General features: G+C 48.2%; 1 protein-coding gene across 1 annotated transcript in view; it reads left to right on the top strand.

Moving 5' to 3' along the window:
- CALN1 (calneuron 1) overlaps window positions 1–16,046 on the top strand; it is a gene marked incomplete at both ends in the record, with an annotated part of 131,051 nt that overhangs the window by 63,355 nt on the left and 51,650 nt on the right. Inside the window, one exon of the mRNA XM_084272914.1 lies at window positions 13,166–13,278. Coding sequence (XP_084129040.1) covers window positions 13,166–13,278 — 113 coding nt within the window. The remainder of the gene's footprint in view (window positions 1–13,165; window positions 13,279–16,046) is intronic.

The raw sequence follows: 16,046 nt of genomic DNA, 5'->3' as shown, positions 1-16,046 counted from the left end.
GGAGACTGCGGAGACCAGAACCCATGGGAGATGGTGGCAGAGGGACTGAAGATACCCCTGGGGATATCTGAGTCAAATGCCTCCATGAGATGCACAGCACAACTATATATTCATCCATCCCCAAGAAGCAGGGAAGAGGCTGCCAGCTTGCTTGAGGGTGTTCAGCATCTCCCTGAGAGAAGGGAGACAAGTAATGCCAAACCTGCTGGGTAGAGAATATCAGTTGTTGAAATTATCTTGTTCCTGAAAGAAAAGACAAAATCCATTATTTTAAAAAGCATTTTCTCCCAAAAATGATTGTTTGCACCTTGCTGTGTTCTGCTGGCCTCTCCCAGCTGACCAGGTGGCTTATTTTTAGGTTTTGCAAAGGCCTGAGTCAGCATGGTGCCAACTCATGTGGTTCTCTCCCAAACCCCTGCTTTTCTGGAAAGAGTGCTGGGGACTTGGCTTCCAGCTCTGATTCATCTCCAGTTATTCCCTGACTCTTGGTCTCACAAACCTGAGACTTTGGCATGCTTTTGTACACACTTCTAGTTTGTGGGGACCTGTAATTGGAGAGGTGGAGTTAAAATGTAGAGTAATGGGCTGCAGATGGAAAGTGTTAAATTCCTGTTTGAGACCTTTCAGAGAGCTCAGTGAGTTTTCTGCAGGGATGGGAGGGGATTCTCCATCGCTTCCACCTCAACAGGTCCAAAGATACAGCCTGCTTGAGCTGGATGGTTTTATTATTCTTATCTCTCAGCTGCCTGTTACTACAGTATTCTAAGCAGAGGGGTCTGGGAGATGGACAAGTCTGTGTTGTGGGAGGGTCAATGGGGCCATACATGAAAAGAAGACAGTGTAATGGGAAATTCCTTAGGCACTGAGCAAATAGGGGAATGTTATGTGAAAGACTTACCTTGCCTGCAAATTTAATTAATGCTACACAGCTTGAATTAATATAATATGGTTTATGGGTCCTTTTTCTTCTGATGGAGATTTTTTTTTTACTGGGATTTAACTTGAAATATGTAGCAAGAACCAGCAATAGCTTCCTCTCCCACTGTGCATGAGCATCACTCAGTAGCAGGGCTTGAACCCAGTGAGCTCCCTGGGATGTCAATCTTGCCCTGGGCTCCCAGGACCAGCCTTACCCTCCTTCCCATTGATGATTGCTGAGTTGTTCCAAGTCTCTGGCTTGGTATTGGTTGGGTGGGAAGCTTGGCTGGATGGAAGGTCATGTTCAAGAAGTCCCCTGGGCCGGGAAAGCCAGGGGGGAGGCGGTGATTCTCCTGCACATCCCCAGGCACCTGACATGAGTTATGATGTGATGGCAGGTAGCATAGCCAGACAGCCATTTCTCCACACAAGGCTGCTGCCAGTGTCTGCTAATAATGAGGTAATACAATTGGCAGTACCTTATATTTAATCTGAACCAGCCTGAACAAACCTAGTACAAACATAAGGTTTTCATCAGAAATTACCTTGGGAGTGTACTCGTACTGGAGGATGGCAGAGTGGCTGTATCTGCTGTGGCTTATTTAACTGATGGGCTTCAAATAATCAGCAACTGGACCTGATTTGAACTTGGTTTTGATTGCCAAGCCTCTTTTCCATAGGGATGCAGGGGGAGGCTCAGCCCTGTCTGGGTCAGACTGAGGAGATGTTCGAGCTGTGGGAGGAGGGTGGCTAGGTTGGACACAACATGTTTTCAGAGGAGCATATGCAATGTATGCTGGAGTGGTTTTGCAGCTGAGCGTAAACTGATGTGACAAGAGCATTTCACACCTGTATGTCACCTTCTGCCACAGAGGATCTCACTGAGCTGGGTGAATAACACGGGGATCAACACTAGAGATGCCCAAGGACAGTTGCTTCTGGGGCTGTGGTGTGCAGCTGTCGAGTAGCACACAGTGAGACTCCAAAGCAGACAGAAATGAAGGCACATTTCATATTTCATTGCCTTCAAAGGCAAAACTTAGTTAGTTAGGAAATGCTGCATGAACTTGAGTGAAAATGGCAATTGCACAGCTTGGATTTTGCCCAAGAACTCTTTGCAGGCACCTTGTCACTTTTAATACCTCCATGGCTCTGGAGTGCTACCATCAGCCTTCCTTCACAGGTGACATGCCAGCATCTCTGGCACTGACAGAGAACCTGGGTGCCATGAGGGTGTTTGCCCACAGAGAATGACATGAGGTGATGCAGACAATGCTCAAGAACTTCCAAATGTCCTCCAGGGCTCAGAGTGGCAGGAGGGGACTCCTGCCTGTTGGGATCACAAGGATCAAGTTGTCCCATGCCATGAAGCCCGTGGCACAGAGACTTGGGTTTCTTACCTGTTGGGCTTTGGTCACATGGTGTGGCATGGCAAAGCTGGCACAGGGCTGGGGAGGAGGGAGAGAAGTTTAGCCGAGAAATGGTAAGATGGGTTTCCACAATGGGTTGAGGTTCATAAACATAAGACATATTTTCCTGCTCAGAGACAGATGTAGACTCAGAGAAAGTCCTATATTAAGAATCTCCAAACCCAGCTTCCCATCCCCTTGTCAAATATTCCCAAGGGATTGACACTTGCACATCACCCTGGCTTTTTTTACCCCAACACCTGAGTTGACTTTGGGTCACCAGCGCAGGAGATGTTTCATTCCCATGCTGTGACAGTGGGTGAGTGATGGGAGCTGGTGGTGGCACATGGGATGCCCTCAGCTGTGGCCATGCCTTGTCCTGAGGACATTCTGCAGCTCTGCAAAGGACTCTATTCCTTTCAGCATGGCTCTGGTGAATGCAGATATTTCCAGGGAATACGGAATTCTTCTTCTCTGGAGGAAGGCAGGCATCATGAGCTGGAGTGTCCACTGCATTTCCTACAGATGCCTTAGCCACCTCTTCTTCCAAGTCCCTTTGTGGTTCTCAAGGCATCCTTTGCCCAGGTAAAGAGGAGTGTGGCTGCCGCAGGGGGAAATATTGTAGTTGACATAAACTGAATCAGGGAGAAAAATGAGAATATACTTGGAATATTTCAAGGTCTCAAGAGAAATCCTATAAATCATCAGAAACACCTTTTTATGAACTACCAGAAGCTGCTCTGGCATTACTGTAAAGGGGGAGATGAAAGTACCAAAATAGAACAGAAGGCAAAGGGTTTTGCTGTGCAAAAAATGCCTCTTTTCTGGAAGGGAGGAGAGGAATGGTGGTTCCATCACTCAGAGCATGAGATCCATGTTAGACCAAAGCTTTGCTTCCATCTTGACAGAAGTGAAGCGTGACTGTAGGCCAGGAGAAGGTTGCTGGGTATAGCTGGGCATCCATCCAGTGTGCTGTGCCTTATAGGGAAATGTTGTTTGATTTTGGTCTGGAAGTGAGAGGTCAAATTTTACCTTATTTTATACCCTTGGTTTGCTTTATCTTTAGACATAATTAGGTATTGCATGAACGTAAACATTGTAGACTGAGAGGTGCATACATTTCTCTGTGCAATCTGGAGAATGACCTGAAATGTTCTGCCAGCATGTGGAAAGTAAAATATTTTATATATTTATGTGCTGGAAAAGAAATTATTTGTAAATTCTTCCAATTGGCAGTCATGCTAATAAAAATGCAGAGAAATGGCACATTAAATGTGTTGCCTTATCTGGGATGCCTCCTCTTTAAGCAGACTTTTGCAATAAAATAGACGAATGTGTGACTTAAGTGTCAAACTGTTTCGTTACAACATAAGACGCTTTTATCTGAGGAATAAAATAAGCACTCAGTGTACTAATTAGAGGAGCAGCTGGTTTTCAGTACCCTGGAAAAATAACTTCAGGCTAACACAAGAGAAGGGAAAAAGAACTCCACACCAGTGTGTCAGGTTGTTTATTACAGTACAAATGGGAAAGACTTTGGTCCAGCAATAGATGGGCTGGTTTCATTAGTGTGAAGTGAGCTACCTGTTGCCTTTTGTCACATTAGGTATGTGGGGTGCTGGCAGCAGTAGCAACAATGCAGCTATGACGCAGTTGTGAGCTTTAAAAATGGGAAAGAAATCCCCATTTAAAATGCTGCATGTTCTCAAGTGGCTTTGCAGTGGCTTGTTGGGCTCTCTGTGGAGAAGGGAGTTGAACCACCACCAGTAAACTGCAGTGGGGTCCTGTGGCTTTAGTCTTATGCTTTGCCTGCCAAAGCTGTGCTGCCCTGTACAACAAGGTACCCCCAGGCACACTCAGATGTGCTATGATCCCCTTTAGAAAGGGGGTAAACCAGAGAACAGAATTGCATGGTGTCAGAGAGCGATGTCACTTCTCTGTCTCCCCAAAAGTTGGTTCTCCCAGCTGTTCTGCTGCTGTTGGATCAGAGTTTGTACCCAGACATTGCTTTGGTTTGCTTCCCCAATGTGAGGGAAAGGACACTATGCCATGGAACAGGGATGGGAATAACCAAAGGACCTGGGTCAGGAGACCTGGAGGGAGAACAAATCTGCCTTCTGAAAATTAAGTGCTGAGCTTTCCCCCAGTGCCAGCAGAAGGTGAGCTGCTTTGCTCTCAGATGTTTCAAGGCCACAGGTTTGCTTCTGTCCAGAAGATGTTTGCACTGCCCTGTGTGGGCAACAGTGACAGTCACCAGCTGAAAACATTTAATCTCCTCCTTTTGCCTCACCGTCTCTTCTTTTCTCTCATGTTTCCTTCCCCCTGCCTTGTTTCACCATTTCAACGTGATGCTTTAAGACAGCCCAGGCTCTGGAGGCACCAGAAACAGTTCCTGTATTTAAAATGCAGAGCTAATAGGAAAAGTGTGGACAGGTTGTTGCAGACTTTGGGTTTGTCCTCTGTACTCAAAGGCCTCTGATTTTTGTACGTGAGAAGTGATCTAGCAACACTCCAGCGGGGTTGTCCCCTGAAACGTGTTGCTGAGCTGAGAAACTTGGCCAGCAAGATGGATTTGATGAGACTTATCTTTATGTATAGAGGCCACTTTCTTTGTGTCTGCTCTGATTTGTAAAAGGGAGATTATCATACTGTGTGTCCCTGCTGCAAAGAGCAGAGAGTAATTATTGATGCTGGTGAAGGCAGTCGGATCTGTGGCTTGATACCAGGAAGAGGTTCATAAGTAATACCAAATTCTGTCTCTGACATGATGCTTGACAGCTGAGTGTGAAGCTGCCCACCCTGAAACCTGCCCACCCTGTGCTGCACTGGGGCAGAGACCTCTGCAAAACACTAGTGGGTAACCTGTGACCCTTCAGACAGGGATGCCCTGTGATTTGTCCATATCCATGGTTAATGTTGCTTGTTCCTGTCAACACAGTATTCCAGGTATGACAGTTTTGGCTTCACAGCATGTGTTTGCCACAGGGAATGCTCACATTCATAGAATCATAGAATGGCATGGGTTGGAAAGGACCCCAAGGATCTCAGAGATCCAACCTCCCTGCCACAGGTTGATGCTCCAACCTCTGGGCCTGGAGCTACACAAGGTTGCTCAGGGACCCATCCAACCTGGCCTTGAACAACCCCAGGGATGGGGCACCGACCACCTCTCTGGGCAGCCTGTTCCAGCCCCTCACCACTCTCTCAGTAAAAAACTTCCCCCTAATATCTAAACCTTCCTTCCTTTAGTTTTAATCCATCCCCCTTGTCCTGCCATCATCTGCCCTTTAACAAGCTGATTCCCCTCCTGTTTCTCTGCTCCCTTCAGGGACTGGAAGGCTGCAATGAGGTCCCCCCACAACCTTCTATTCTCCAGGCTGAACCAGCCCAGCTGCCCCATTCCTCTGCTTTAATCAGCCTGTGACTTGCAGGCAATCCCAAGGTTGTGCCGATGTGCCTGGTAGCTGCTGTGATGCACACAGAGCTCTCCTGATACTCCCAGGGTCTGGGGAGCAAAAATCATTAAAGTCCTGGGTAGCTGGATGTGGTTTTGCTCCTCTCAGCACCATCTGACAAAGGGATCAGCTGGTTACAACTTGCCAGAGGTGAGACCTCTGCAAGGACCTGCAAAGTGGTTTTACAGGCCAGGTGCCTTTGCCTGGGGGAGAGGGTCTCCAGGGGATGGTGGTGGGGGTCAGAGGGGGCGGTGGGGGCTTGCAGCAGCCCTGCTGGAGGCACGCCAGGCTCTGCAGTGCCTTTGCCTGTGGGATGGCTGGTCACAGGACTGGTAATTGGGGCGTCCTGTGGCTTTGCAGGGCCGGCGTGAAGCTGGCAGGCTGCTTGGCAGGTGTCTGATGGATATGCTTTGTACTGCAGTCACTGTTTTCGTTGGACTCTTCTTCTAGCCAAGCAGTGACAGCATCCTGGTTGTTCTAGGGCTTGTGGCAGAGCACAGGACGCCTGGCACTGTGGAGGCAGAGCCCCCAGTCCTCTTCAATCACTGTCTCGCAGGTCAGCTCCTGGACAGGCACCCCTTGGGCAAACACAGGAGTTAATAGATTACCCTTTTTGTTGTAATGGGGAAGGAAACAAGTCCTCTGCAGCCATTTCCTCTTCCTTGCTAGACAAGCCAAGGGGCTGTCAAAATGAGTAACTCTCAAGGTCCTTTACTCTGTGCTGTGATGGATGCACCCCTGGCTCTGTCTTTCTGGGCTCTGTTTGAGCCTTTCAGACCCCATGGAAATTTCCTTCTCCAGGAACATATGTCTATATGGTTTGATAGTGTTTTATGTGTAGCTGTCATTGAACCAGAGCAGCCAGCTCCACACAGCTGCTCCTAAAGCGGAGGGACATGCTGGTGCCATTAAGGGACAGAGTGGGCTCCAGTGGAGATGTTCCACCCTCCCCTTCCTGCCTGTGAAGTTTTTCCTCCAAAAAAAGTCCCTGAAGTTGTGGGATGGGTGGCAGAGCTGGTGAATTGTGAGATGGATATGGCCCCACTGATCCCAAGGAGCAGAATTGAGAACTTTGTGGTTTTTACATGTATGCATTGGTAGAGAATATCAGAGCCCCTCTGTGGGTGGATCTGTGACAAACCTCCCAAGGGAATGCTCACAGGACTCTGGAAATGGGAGATGTTTGTTGTCATCCTTCTCCATCCTGGGGACTGGTTGCACATCCTGCATGGATGGGTTAGCAGGTAGGCAGGGCAGGTCTGACACCCAGCTCTGCTGGCAGCAGCCCCCTTTCTGGTGACCTTTGTGATGCTCTGTGCCTCAGTTTCCCCACTGCAAAAATGTCTGTGTCTGCAGGGTAGTGGAGCTTTATCTGCTCTTTTCATCCCATTTCACAGTTATCTGTAATTAGAACTGTTCTCAAAGTTGGTAGTTTCATGAAAGCCTTTCCCTTGTGCTGGTTGAAGTTATGGATTGAGGCTGTAATTAGGCAGAAAGTCCCTGGGTCATGCTGGGAAAAGGGTCAGGCTGGTGATCAGGCTGTTCTCCCCTGACCTTAAAAATCTCTGCAAACCAAAATATTCGTCTGGGAAATATCCTGTGGCTGGAGCTTTTCAGTGCACGGTCTCTGCATGGTTTCAAGGCGCAGCAACAGCAACAGCCTTCTCCAGACTGGATTATTACTGCACAGGTTACTTTATGGGCACAAACAATGACACAGACTGGGACAGAGAGTCACTGCAGCTAGCTATTAGGAGAATAAAAATAAACAGGAGTGTTGTGTGCGCCTGGGACCCAAGCTGCAAAAGACTAGCTCATTAACTTTAAATATATCACCTAGCTGCACTCTGGAGGTCAAACTTGAGGGGGGAAAAAAAGAAGTGTGAATACTTATCAGTCTACACACAGCAGATCCTCATCTCCCTTTAAATGTATGCCTCATTTTACTGCCAGGGCAAGAAACTCTTAAGGCAGAAAGAGAACCCAGTTACCCTGAAACTGGCCAGGAAAAAAGACTTATTTAGTCTTATTAGACTTATTTAACCAGCCAGGCCAGGTTATGCAGGTTCTCAGTTTAAGACACAAGGCTCTGAAAGCCAGTTGTAGATATCTGTTCTGCCCTTGGATACAGACAATGCAATCCATGCAGGTTTTCCCCTGCTTTTTCTTTCCCTCTCCTGCTCTGTCTTCCTCCAGCCCAATGAATATTAAATTCCATCCTCCAAGGGAGACTTTTGGACAGACAGCGGTCGGCTGAAGGCTGAGGGTTGGGCTCTCCCACAGGATGGAGGGTGAGATGGGTTCATGCCTGCTGCTCCCCTGAGCATTTCATTATTTCTTCAAAGCAGAGAAGCTCTAGCAGGAGAGTTTGCCAAGAGCCCACATACAGGCTGCTGCTACCTGGGACGTGGCGATTTGCTGTCCTGGCTCTCTGCTCTTCCAGGTGCTGTGTGCTTTAAAGGTGTTCTGCTGCTCATCCCCACTGAGGTCTCTCTGCCTGGTGTGTCCAGCTTGGGACACTGCTGCTGTGGGATCAGGGCTGACATACCAGAGGAAAGCAGGAAGGAACTCACGCTGTACAGGTGCAGCTTGGGGGTATTTTGTGCTGCAGTTGTCCTCCTGGGTGCTCCCTCAAGGTGACTGCAGGGCTCTGCCTGCCCTCAAACACTTGTGTTTCCTGCTAACCATCCTCCAGAAAATACAGCCTTCCATGCTCTATGCCTTCTTTGAAGTCAAGGAGGCTGAGGGGAGATTAAATCCTTGAGCTGGGGCTGATAGCCCATCAGCTTAGAGAGAGGGCTGTGATTTTCTGTGCGCAGCTCTGAGGATGCAGTTCACCAGTGAAGCACAGCACTTCCAGCAAGGGTGAATGGTAATACCTTGAAATGTCTCTGGCTTGGGGATCTGGGAGCACAATTCCAACACCAATGAATTGGTTTTGAAGGCAAGTAGCTTAGGAGAGCACATCCACCTTCAGAAGTGCTAGAGGCTCCTTTGGCTCCCCCCCAACATATATGTTCAACCCAGCACCTGCTCCATGGGAGAGCAGTGGTAATTTAACAGGCCAGTCTATATGTTATGTCATTAGTGCTTTTCCTTTCTCCAAATCTCATTGGTTTATTTGGAAGAGCTTTTCAGGGGTACAGACATCCCTTCCCTGGGGCTGCCATGTCCAAAGCCAATTTCCTTGGGCTGCAGTGTCTAGAAGAGCTGGAAAAGAAGATGGTTTCCCACCTCCACGCTGCTCTTAGCTGCCACTCCATTGCTTTTGGTGTACTTGGCATCAGTGGACGTTGAACATGATGTGGGACCCATGGGGCTCTGTGGAGCTCTGCAGTGGCAGCCAAACTGAGCTCAGAGCATGGCAAACATTGATCCTGGGGCTCTTCAAACTAAAAGTATCCCCAAGATCTTTCTGCTCCCAGTGAGTGGCCAGTGTGCATTGTGGCTTTGGCAGATCCAGAACGCTCTTGGCTGTACATTGTCATCAGGCACTCAGAAGTTTCCAGAGCACACACAGATGCTGCTGGGTGCCTTCAAGCATCCCCTTTCCGTGATGGAGTGATTAGCCAGGCTCACACAATTGGTCCCAGGGCTCCTGACAGTGCATCTGGTTGATATTCCTTTTTATTATCACATTTGCCTGGGTTTTGTCAGAACTGAGGCAGTGCCATGCAGGGAGAAAACCTTTGTGGTTATCTGGCAGCACTTAGCACCCAGCTGATGCTAACAGACTAGTCATGGTAAGCAGGTCTGATCTGTCTCTGATGATGTGGTCAGCAATGCTCTGAGTCATAGTTTTAGTCATTCGAGATCCAGCCACAGGACTGCGAACCCCCTTCTTACTCTGTGGCATTAATGCCAGTTCAGAGGAAGCATAATGAGGAAGGAAAATGTTAGGGCACAACTGTCAGTAAATGCTTTAAATGGTTTGAAACCAGGGGTTAAGCTCAGCTCAGGTGTGTTGCTAAGACCACCCACATGAGCAGTTACTGTCCCTTGGCTCATGGGTGGTAACTTGAGGATGGGGTGACATCTGGGTCACATCCTGCTCCAGAACCCCTCTGGTCTGCCCCATCTGACCTGCACTGCCACACCTCAGGGCTTCCCTGCCCTTTCAGTTTGTAATGAAGTTATCACAATGTCTGAGTGGGTTCATCAATCAAGGTCCTCAGTGTGTCTGGTGTTTAGAAATCTGCCTTTGTAATGGGTGGGAACAGAGAGGAGGATAGCTGCAGCTGCCAGGGGATGGGGAACACAGCCCACTCCATCGTGGATGTAGCTTTTCACCTGCTTGTGCCCTGTTACTCCTCACCAGGTTGTTTTCCTTCAGTGTGGTGTGCTATTGCTGAAGTAGTGAATGTGAGCTTGGAGGCAGAGGGTGGAGGGAGAGGATGTGAATGCCACACGCAATATAAATTGGCCCCGGGGGGAGGAAGGGGACTGGGACTTGTTGCTGATGGCAGTGGTGATCAGGGCTTGCTGGATGCCTTGTGGGAAGATGGAAGGGAGGGTGAAAGCAGCATAGACTGCACACATGCTCCAGCATGGCATTTTCCTGTTGTCTTCCCATCCCTCAAACCCAACTAAAAGTTCATTTCTGAATAAGCTGCATATTGCTTGCTCTGAATATCAATGACTCCTGGGTGAGAAGCACATCTGCAGGCACAGCAAAGCCAAACATGGGGACATGTGTGGTGTTTGATTTGCCTCCAATGCAGATTCTTGAGCAGATGCTTGATGTGTGCATCACACATCAGCTTGGAGCACGCCATGTACGTGACTATGGCTCGGAGGAGGAGGAGAAGGAAGGCATCTTTTGACTGTACCCAGTACAAATCTTGAGCTGAGTGCTCCTGGGATCTGATGGGTGGCCTGAATGCTTCTAGGTCCTACAGGGTATTGGGCGTTACCTGGTTACACCTGGTAAAAACGCTCTGCATTTTTACCTTGCAACCATGTGGAGTTGCCCTGGGTGTGTCTGTGAGCCTATGTGTTGCTTTTTATAACACTACTCTCCTGGTTGTTGAATACTGTAAAATGAATTTTCAGCAAAAATTGTGAGTTCTGATTCTATGATGCTGAGGTCTCCTGAGATCCTGGTGGCAGGAAGGTTTGCTTTCTGCAGCTTAAGGCAAATGTTAAAGGGGTATTTCCACCAGACAAAATGTTTTGGGGTTGGGCTTCCTTGCTAGTTAACAGTTTTAATTGAAAAAACAGTCAATAAGGGGATAATGCATTTTGTAATGGCATCTTTCTTCTGAGGTTGTGGAAAACGCTATAATTAAGCTGATAATTAAACCCTGTGAAGTTAGTTATGATCCCTGGCAAAGGCACATGGAAGTCATGAGCAAGGGTTTGCCCAAAGTCTTGTTCTGACTCAAACACAGAGCCCAGGAGTCCTGGCACATGCATCCTCCTGAGTCATGTGTAGGACAAAGTTCTGCCTCTCCTCCATGGATGAAATGACACTGTAGAAAATGCAAACTGAATAACTCAGTGCTTTGGGGTTGCATATGGACAGGCCAAATATATGTACAGGCAGGTACTAGAATCTCTTTAAAATGCAAACTGTTTTCTTGCTAATCTGGCTTAATTTCTTTAACCCAATTTACATCCTGGTGTATGGTTTTGTTGCTGCTTTTCCCTTGAAGAGATGTGCTGTGATGTAAATCACCCTGAACCCACTGTCACCTTGCATTACCTTCCCCAACGTGATCCAACCTGCTGTGACTGATACAATCTGACTTGATGTCATAAACTGATGCCTCCCAGGGGGGAAGCAGCAGGAACACATTTTCTCGTAGCCCATAAATGTTTTACAGAGCAGCTCTCCAAGTGCTGGGGTGCTCCCACCTCCCCTTTCCTGCTTAATAAGTTGGCCCAAGAATTAGCCCCGTCCTGCAAGCGCCCAGCCCGCTCCAGCCCTGCCAAGCCCATCAGTGTGTGCTGAGCCCTGAAGGTTGTGACCAACTTTAGCAGCTGGCTAAGGGTTTTCTTGCAGGTGATGGGATCAAAGCTGTTATGAATCCCTGCTGGGTTTCCTTTCAGAGCCCCCATCACTGGCTCACCCTTGGATATTCACCTCCTGTCTTCACGGGCAGAGCCCAGAGAGTGGAGATCACTAATTCTGCCAAAACCAGCTTTTTTTTGACTCTGCTTATTTCCACATTGTGCTGCTGTGAAGATAAGGGCAGGGGGAGATTTCAATCAGTGGTGCTTATGCTCAGATCAAGCACATGAAATACAATGAAGAGGAGGGAGAGCGGCAGCAGGCACGTGGGAAAGCTGTCAGGCAGGGCTGCTGCAGCTACTGCAGTCAATAGTGACATTTTAATAGTAGCCCTTGCATTGATCTGCTTTAGTCTGAGGGGTTTAGACACTCCTTGCACCTAATAATTTAGCAACAGCAACTACATGGTAAGGTGGAAGAAGTCTGTTCCAGCTGAGTTGGTATAAAAAACAACCAACAAGTCTGACAGTTGCTGAGTCTGTTTCCAGACTCAAAAGAGGGATAATATATCTTATATATCCAACTGCAGCCACTGGCCTAATAATATGTAGGAGGTTATGTGGACTGATGGACAGAGGAGAGACATACAGACGTTGAACTGCCCTGTTGAGTGAAGCAAGTATTTCTGAGATCCTCCAACAGGAATGGATTTCCCCCTATTTTTTTTGTCACTTTCATAAAGCATCACCCAAGTTCTCTGAGGGGAAATAACATTTGATGCAACGCTCAGCTGTACTGCAAACAGCCCCATGCCTCATTTACACAACATACAATGCACTGCAGGGGCCTGGGACTGCATAGGCTCCGTTCATTAATGGCAGGAGCAGCCTTCTCTTCCCACTAATGGCACTGAAGCTGGGTCTGCACTGCCTGTTCTGCATGCTGAGCACACGAGGCTTTTAAGAGATGGATGCTGCTGGAGAGCTCAAATGAAATGCCTTGTGGATTCGCAGTAGCCTGGCTCTTCCCTCTGTGTGTACTCCCTTCCTCAGGAGGATGTGGTTGGCCCTGTAAAAGCTTTGCAAGGATCTGGCTGTTTGGTGGCTCTGTGGAGAGGAAGAGCCTTGGCTATGCCTATGACCACTGTGCTCCTGGCAATGGTGGGGTTTTGAGAGGTGATTTGCCTACTAACTCTCCAGGGCTGGGGAATGGACCTCTTTGTTCATCACCTGGTCCTGTCTTCAGGTGCAGTTATGCCACAGGATGGGCCACTCATGGGGATAATAAGAAGTTTGGGTCTGTAGGTACTGTGAAGTTGATGTATGAGGTGCTGTAGTGTGTGTGTGCACATCCATGGTGTGCAGCAGATCCAGAGCATCACATTAGCCACTGGCACTAAGGAGTACATTGATCTTTTCCTTTCCTTCTAGGGGATGGCCAGGTTGATTTTGATGAATTCATGACTATTCTGGGACCTAAGCTGGTATCATCAGAAGGCAGAGATGGCTTTCTGGGAAACACAATAGACAGCATATTCTGGCAGGTAAGTGGTCATTTTTTAAAATGCAGCTTTAGCCAACTATCAGTAGCTTCCAGAAGTTATTTATTAAGGGAACACAAGATGTTTTACTATGTGTGAATGCTTATGTAAAGGCTACCTGTGTCCATCTCACTCTGTGGTGTGTAAGATCATCCCACCTTCTTGGAGGGACCCTGTGCAGGAGGAAAGGAAAGCACCTACTGCATACAAACTGTAGCTGAACACAATGAAACACAGGTATTTGTGCAACGTGCTTGGGAGGATTTTGGAATTCATTTTTGAAAATGAAAATCGTTTTTCTCAATGAATCTTTTGACTTGGGAACCTTGGACCTGTGCAGCAGCTGGCTGAAATGTGTTCAGCATCCCTTGGCTGTGGTGGAGGGATGCTCTGAGCAGAGTGACATGCAGGTCACATCACATCAGTGCTTGAGACCCAGGGCTGTGTTTAACTATGTTGTGCCAGGACAGTTTTTTCCCCTGATTCTGCCCTGGGGTGGGTTGTTCCTGCTGGTTTTGGGTATCAGAGGGGAGGCAGGTCTGGCAGCAGGAGCTGCCTGACGTCTGTCGTGCAGAGGGATTTTAAACAGCTTTAGACCTGCCTGGAAAAATAACACCAGTCCAGGCTGTTAGAGCAGGGATTAAAAATCTCCCAGAACACAGTGCTGCATGTTTCTTGCCAATGGATTAAATGTGTGGCTTCCTGTGAGATTACTCCTCACTTCATTGACCATCCAACAGCCTTTGCTTGCTAATAAACTTTGGCTGTTACCAAGTTTGTGTGAATCAAAAAGTCAGACCTGGATACAAGCGTTCCAGTCTAACTTTACTACTCTCCAACACTGTCCAGACTGACTTGGGTGGAGTTCTGTAAAAGTCTTTAAAAAGTCTTTAAAAACCTTATTCCTGGCCTCCTGGTATGTGCCAGAAATAACCCTGGAAATCCTGGAATCCTAGAATATACTGAGTTGGAAGGGACCCATAAGGACCATCAAGTCTGGATTCCAGTACTTGGTCATCAAAGCAAGAGTTTGGCACTGGTGAGGCTGCAGTGAGTGGTTTGTAATGTGTCTGGAGGAAAGAAGAGCTAAACTCACACCATGAAGGGCAGGGCTGTGGCAGCCCTGAATGTTTTATTACCTCCATCACATCTTGTAAACCTCCTCCCAGGAACAAGGGGAGGAGGAAGCACCAGCCCATCCCACTGAACCATCGGTACCTTCCAGGCCTCCCAGCCAGACCAGCCTTGCTGGAGCTGTTCCAGAAGCAAAATTATCCCTTGGGAAAACCAAGTTCATGAGCTGATGTCTTTGATGGGGAAGCAGAGAATTCTGGAGCCCTCCCTAAAATTCAGCTCACAGGTTAACCCACTGCCGTTTACTGACCCTTCAGCCCATGCAACTGCCTGCAGTGCCTTTGCTCTGGGATCTGTGGGGAAGGGAGGACGTGTGCTCTGCTTTTAGAGCAACAGGACTCCTGGACTCACCTTTTGCCTTGCTCTTTCATGTAGCAGGGACTATGCTCCCTGTGCCCCTGCCCCAGGCTGTAATGGGATGAGATAAAAGTGTGCAGACTTCAGGTAACCAGCCCCGTGGTGGGAAGGGACAGCCCTGGGGGTTGTCCTCAGGCAGTAAAGCTTTCACTGAATTGCACAAGTGCTCCAGGGCCTCAGAAAAGAAATGTTTATGGTCTTTTAGTTGTAAGGGTAAAAATACATCTCTTTACATAGCTCTTTCCTGGATTTCAAAGCCCTGGAAGAGAAGGCTTCATCTCATGTTTCACTTCTCCTGGGGTAGGAGAGCTTGTGAAGAATACTAAAATTTTACTGCTTGTTCCCAAAGAAAAACCCAAGGAAAACACCTTGTAGAGAAGTGCATCCAGGGAACAGGTTCCCCTTGCCCATTCCCACCCCATCTGCAGGATCATAAGTTACCTCCTCTTTAAGCAAAGCATTTATGCATCTGCGTTTTCTCCTGTGGGATTACATCTGGTTGGAAACAAAGCCCATTTCACAGCCACTGCCTGGCTGTGTTTCCCACATGCCCCTTTTTTGCTGGAAAAGAATGGCAGGGAGAGTGGGATGAACTTGGGCTGCTTATGAAGAACTTCACCCCTGCAGTTATCCCCAGGGAGTAATTTTAAGGAGGTGTTGGTGTCCACCAGCCTGTGGTTATGACTGCTGCTAGTTGACATGGGCAGTGAGGGTGGGGCAAGAAGGGGACAACTCTGCCCTGGTGTCAACTGGCTGGATAGGGCTACTGGGAAACCTCACCCCAAAGCTGCAGGCAGCAAAAGGCTCCCAAGGGGAGAGAAAATCCATGTTGGCATCCAGAAAGTGCCTTCTCTTCCATCCAGCTTCCTTTCAACTGCCATGACTTTGGGTATCCGTGCATTCTTGCTGATGGTCCAGCTGTCTATACTGTGTCACTTTGTGGAGACTCTGTTCCAAGCATGCCTTAATAACACTTTAAATAATGCAATGACAGAGTTAAATGCTAAACAGCAGCAGCAGGAGAGAGGAATTCAAAGGAACAGGCAAGGGCCTGGAGATGCATTTGCAGATGAAGCTGGGAGTGAGTTGGTGGGATACAGGAAGGCGGTTCCAGATGGCAGAAGCTGCAGAGGGGAAGGATCTCACAACAACAGCACTGGGGCTGCAGTAGATGGGGAGGGGGTAGAAGCAGTGGGAGAATAGGGAGGGACTGTGCTGGAAGAGGCAAGCTTGAAACAACAGGGCAAGGTGCAACCCTTGTATTGCACGCAGTGCCTAGA

This window comes from Gallinula chloropus (genome assembly GCF_964237585.1).
Source record: "Gallinula chloropus genome assembly, chromosome: 19".
Lineage (NCBI taxonomy): Eukaryota > Metazoa > Chordata > Aves > Gruiformes > Rallidae > Gallinula > Gallinula chloropus.
This window is presented reverse-complemented; position numbering and strand designations above follow the sequence as displayed.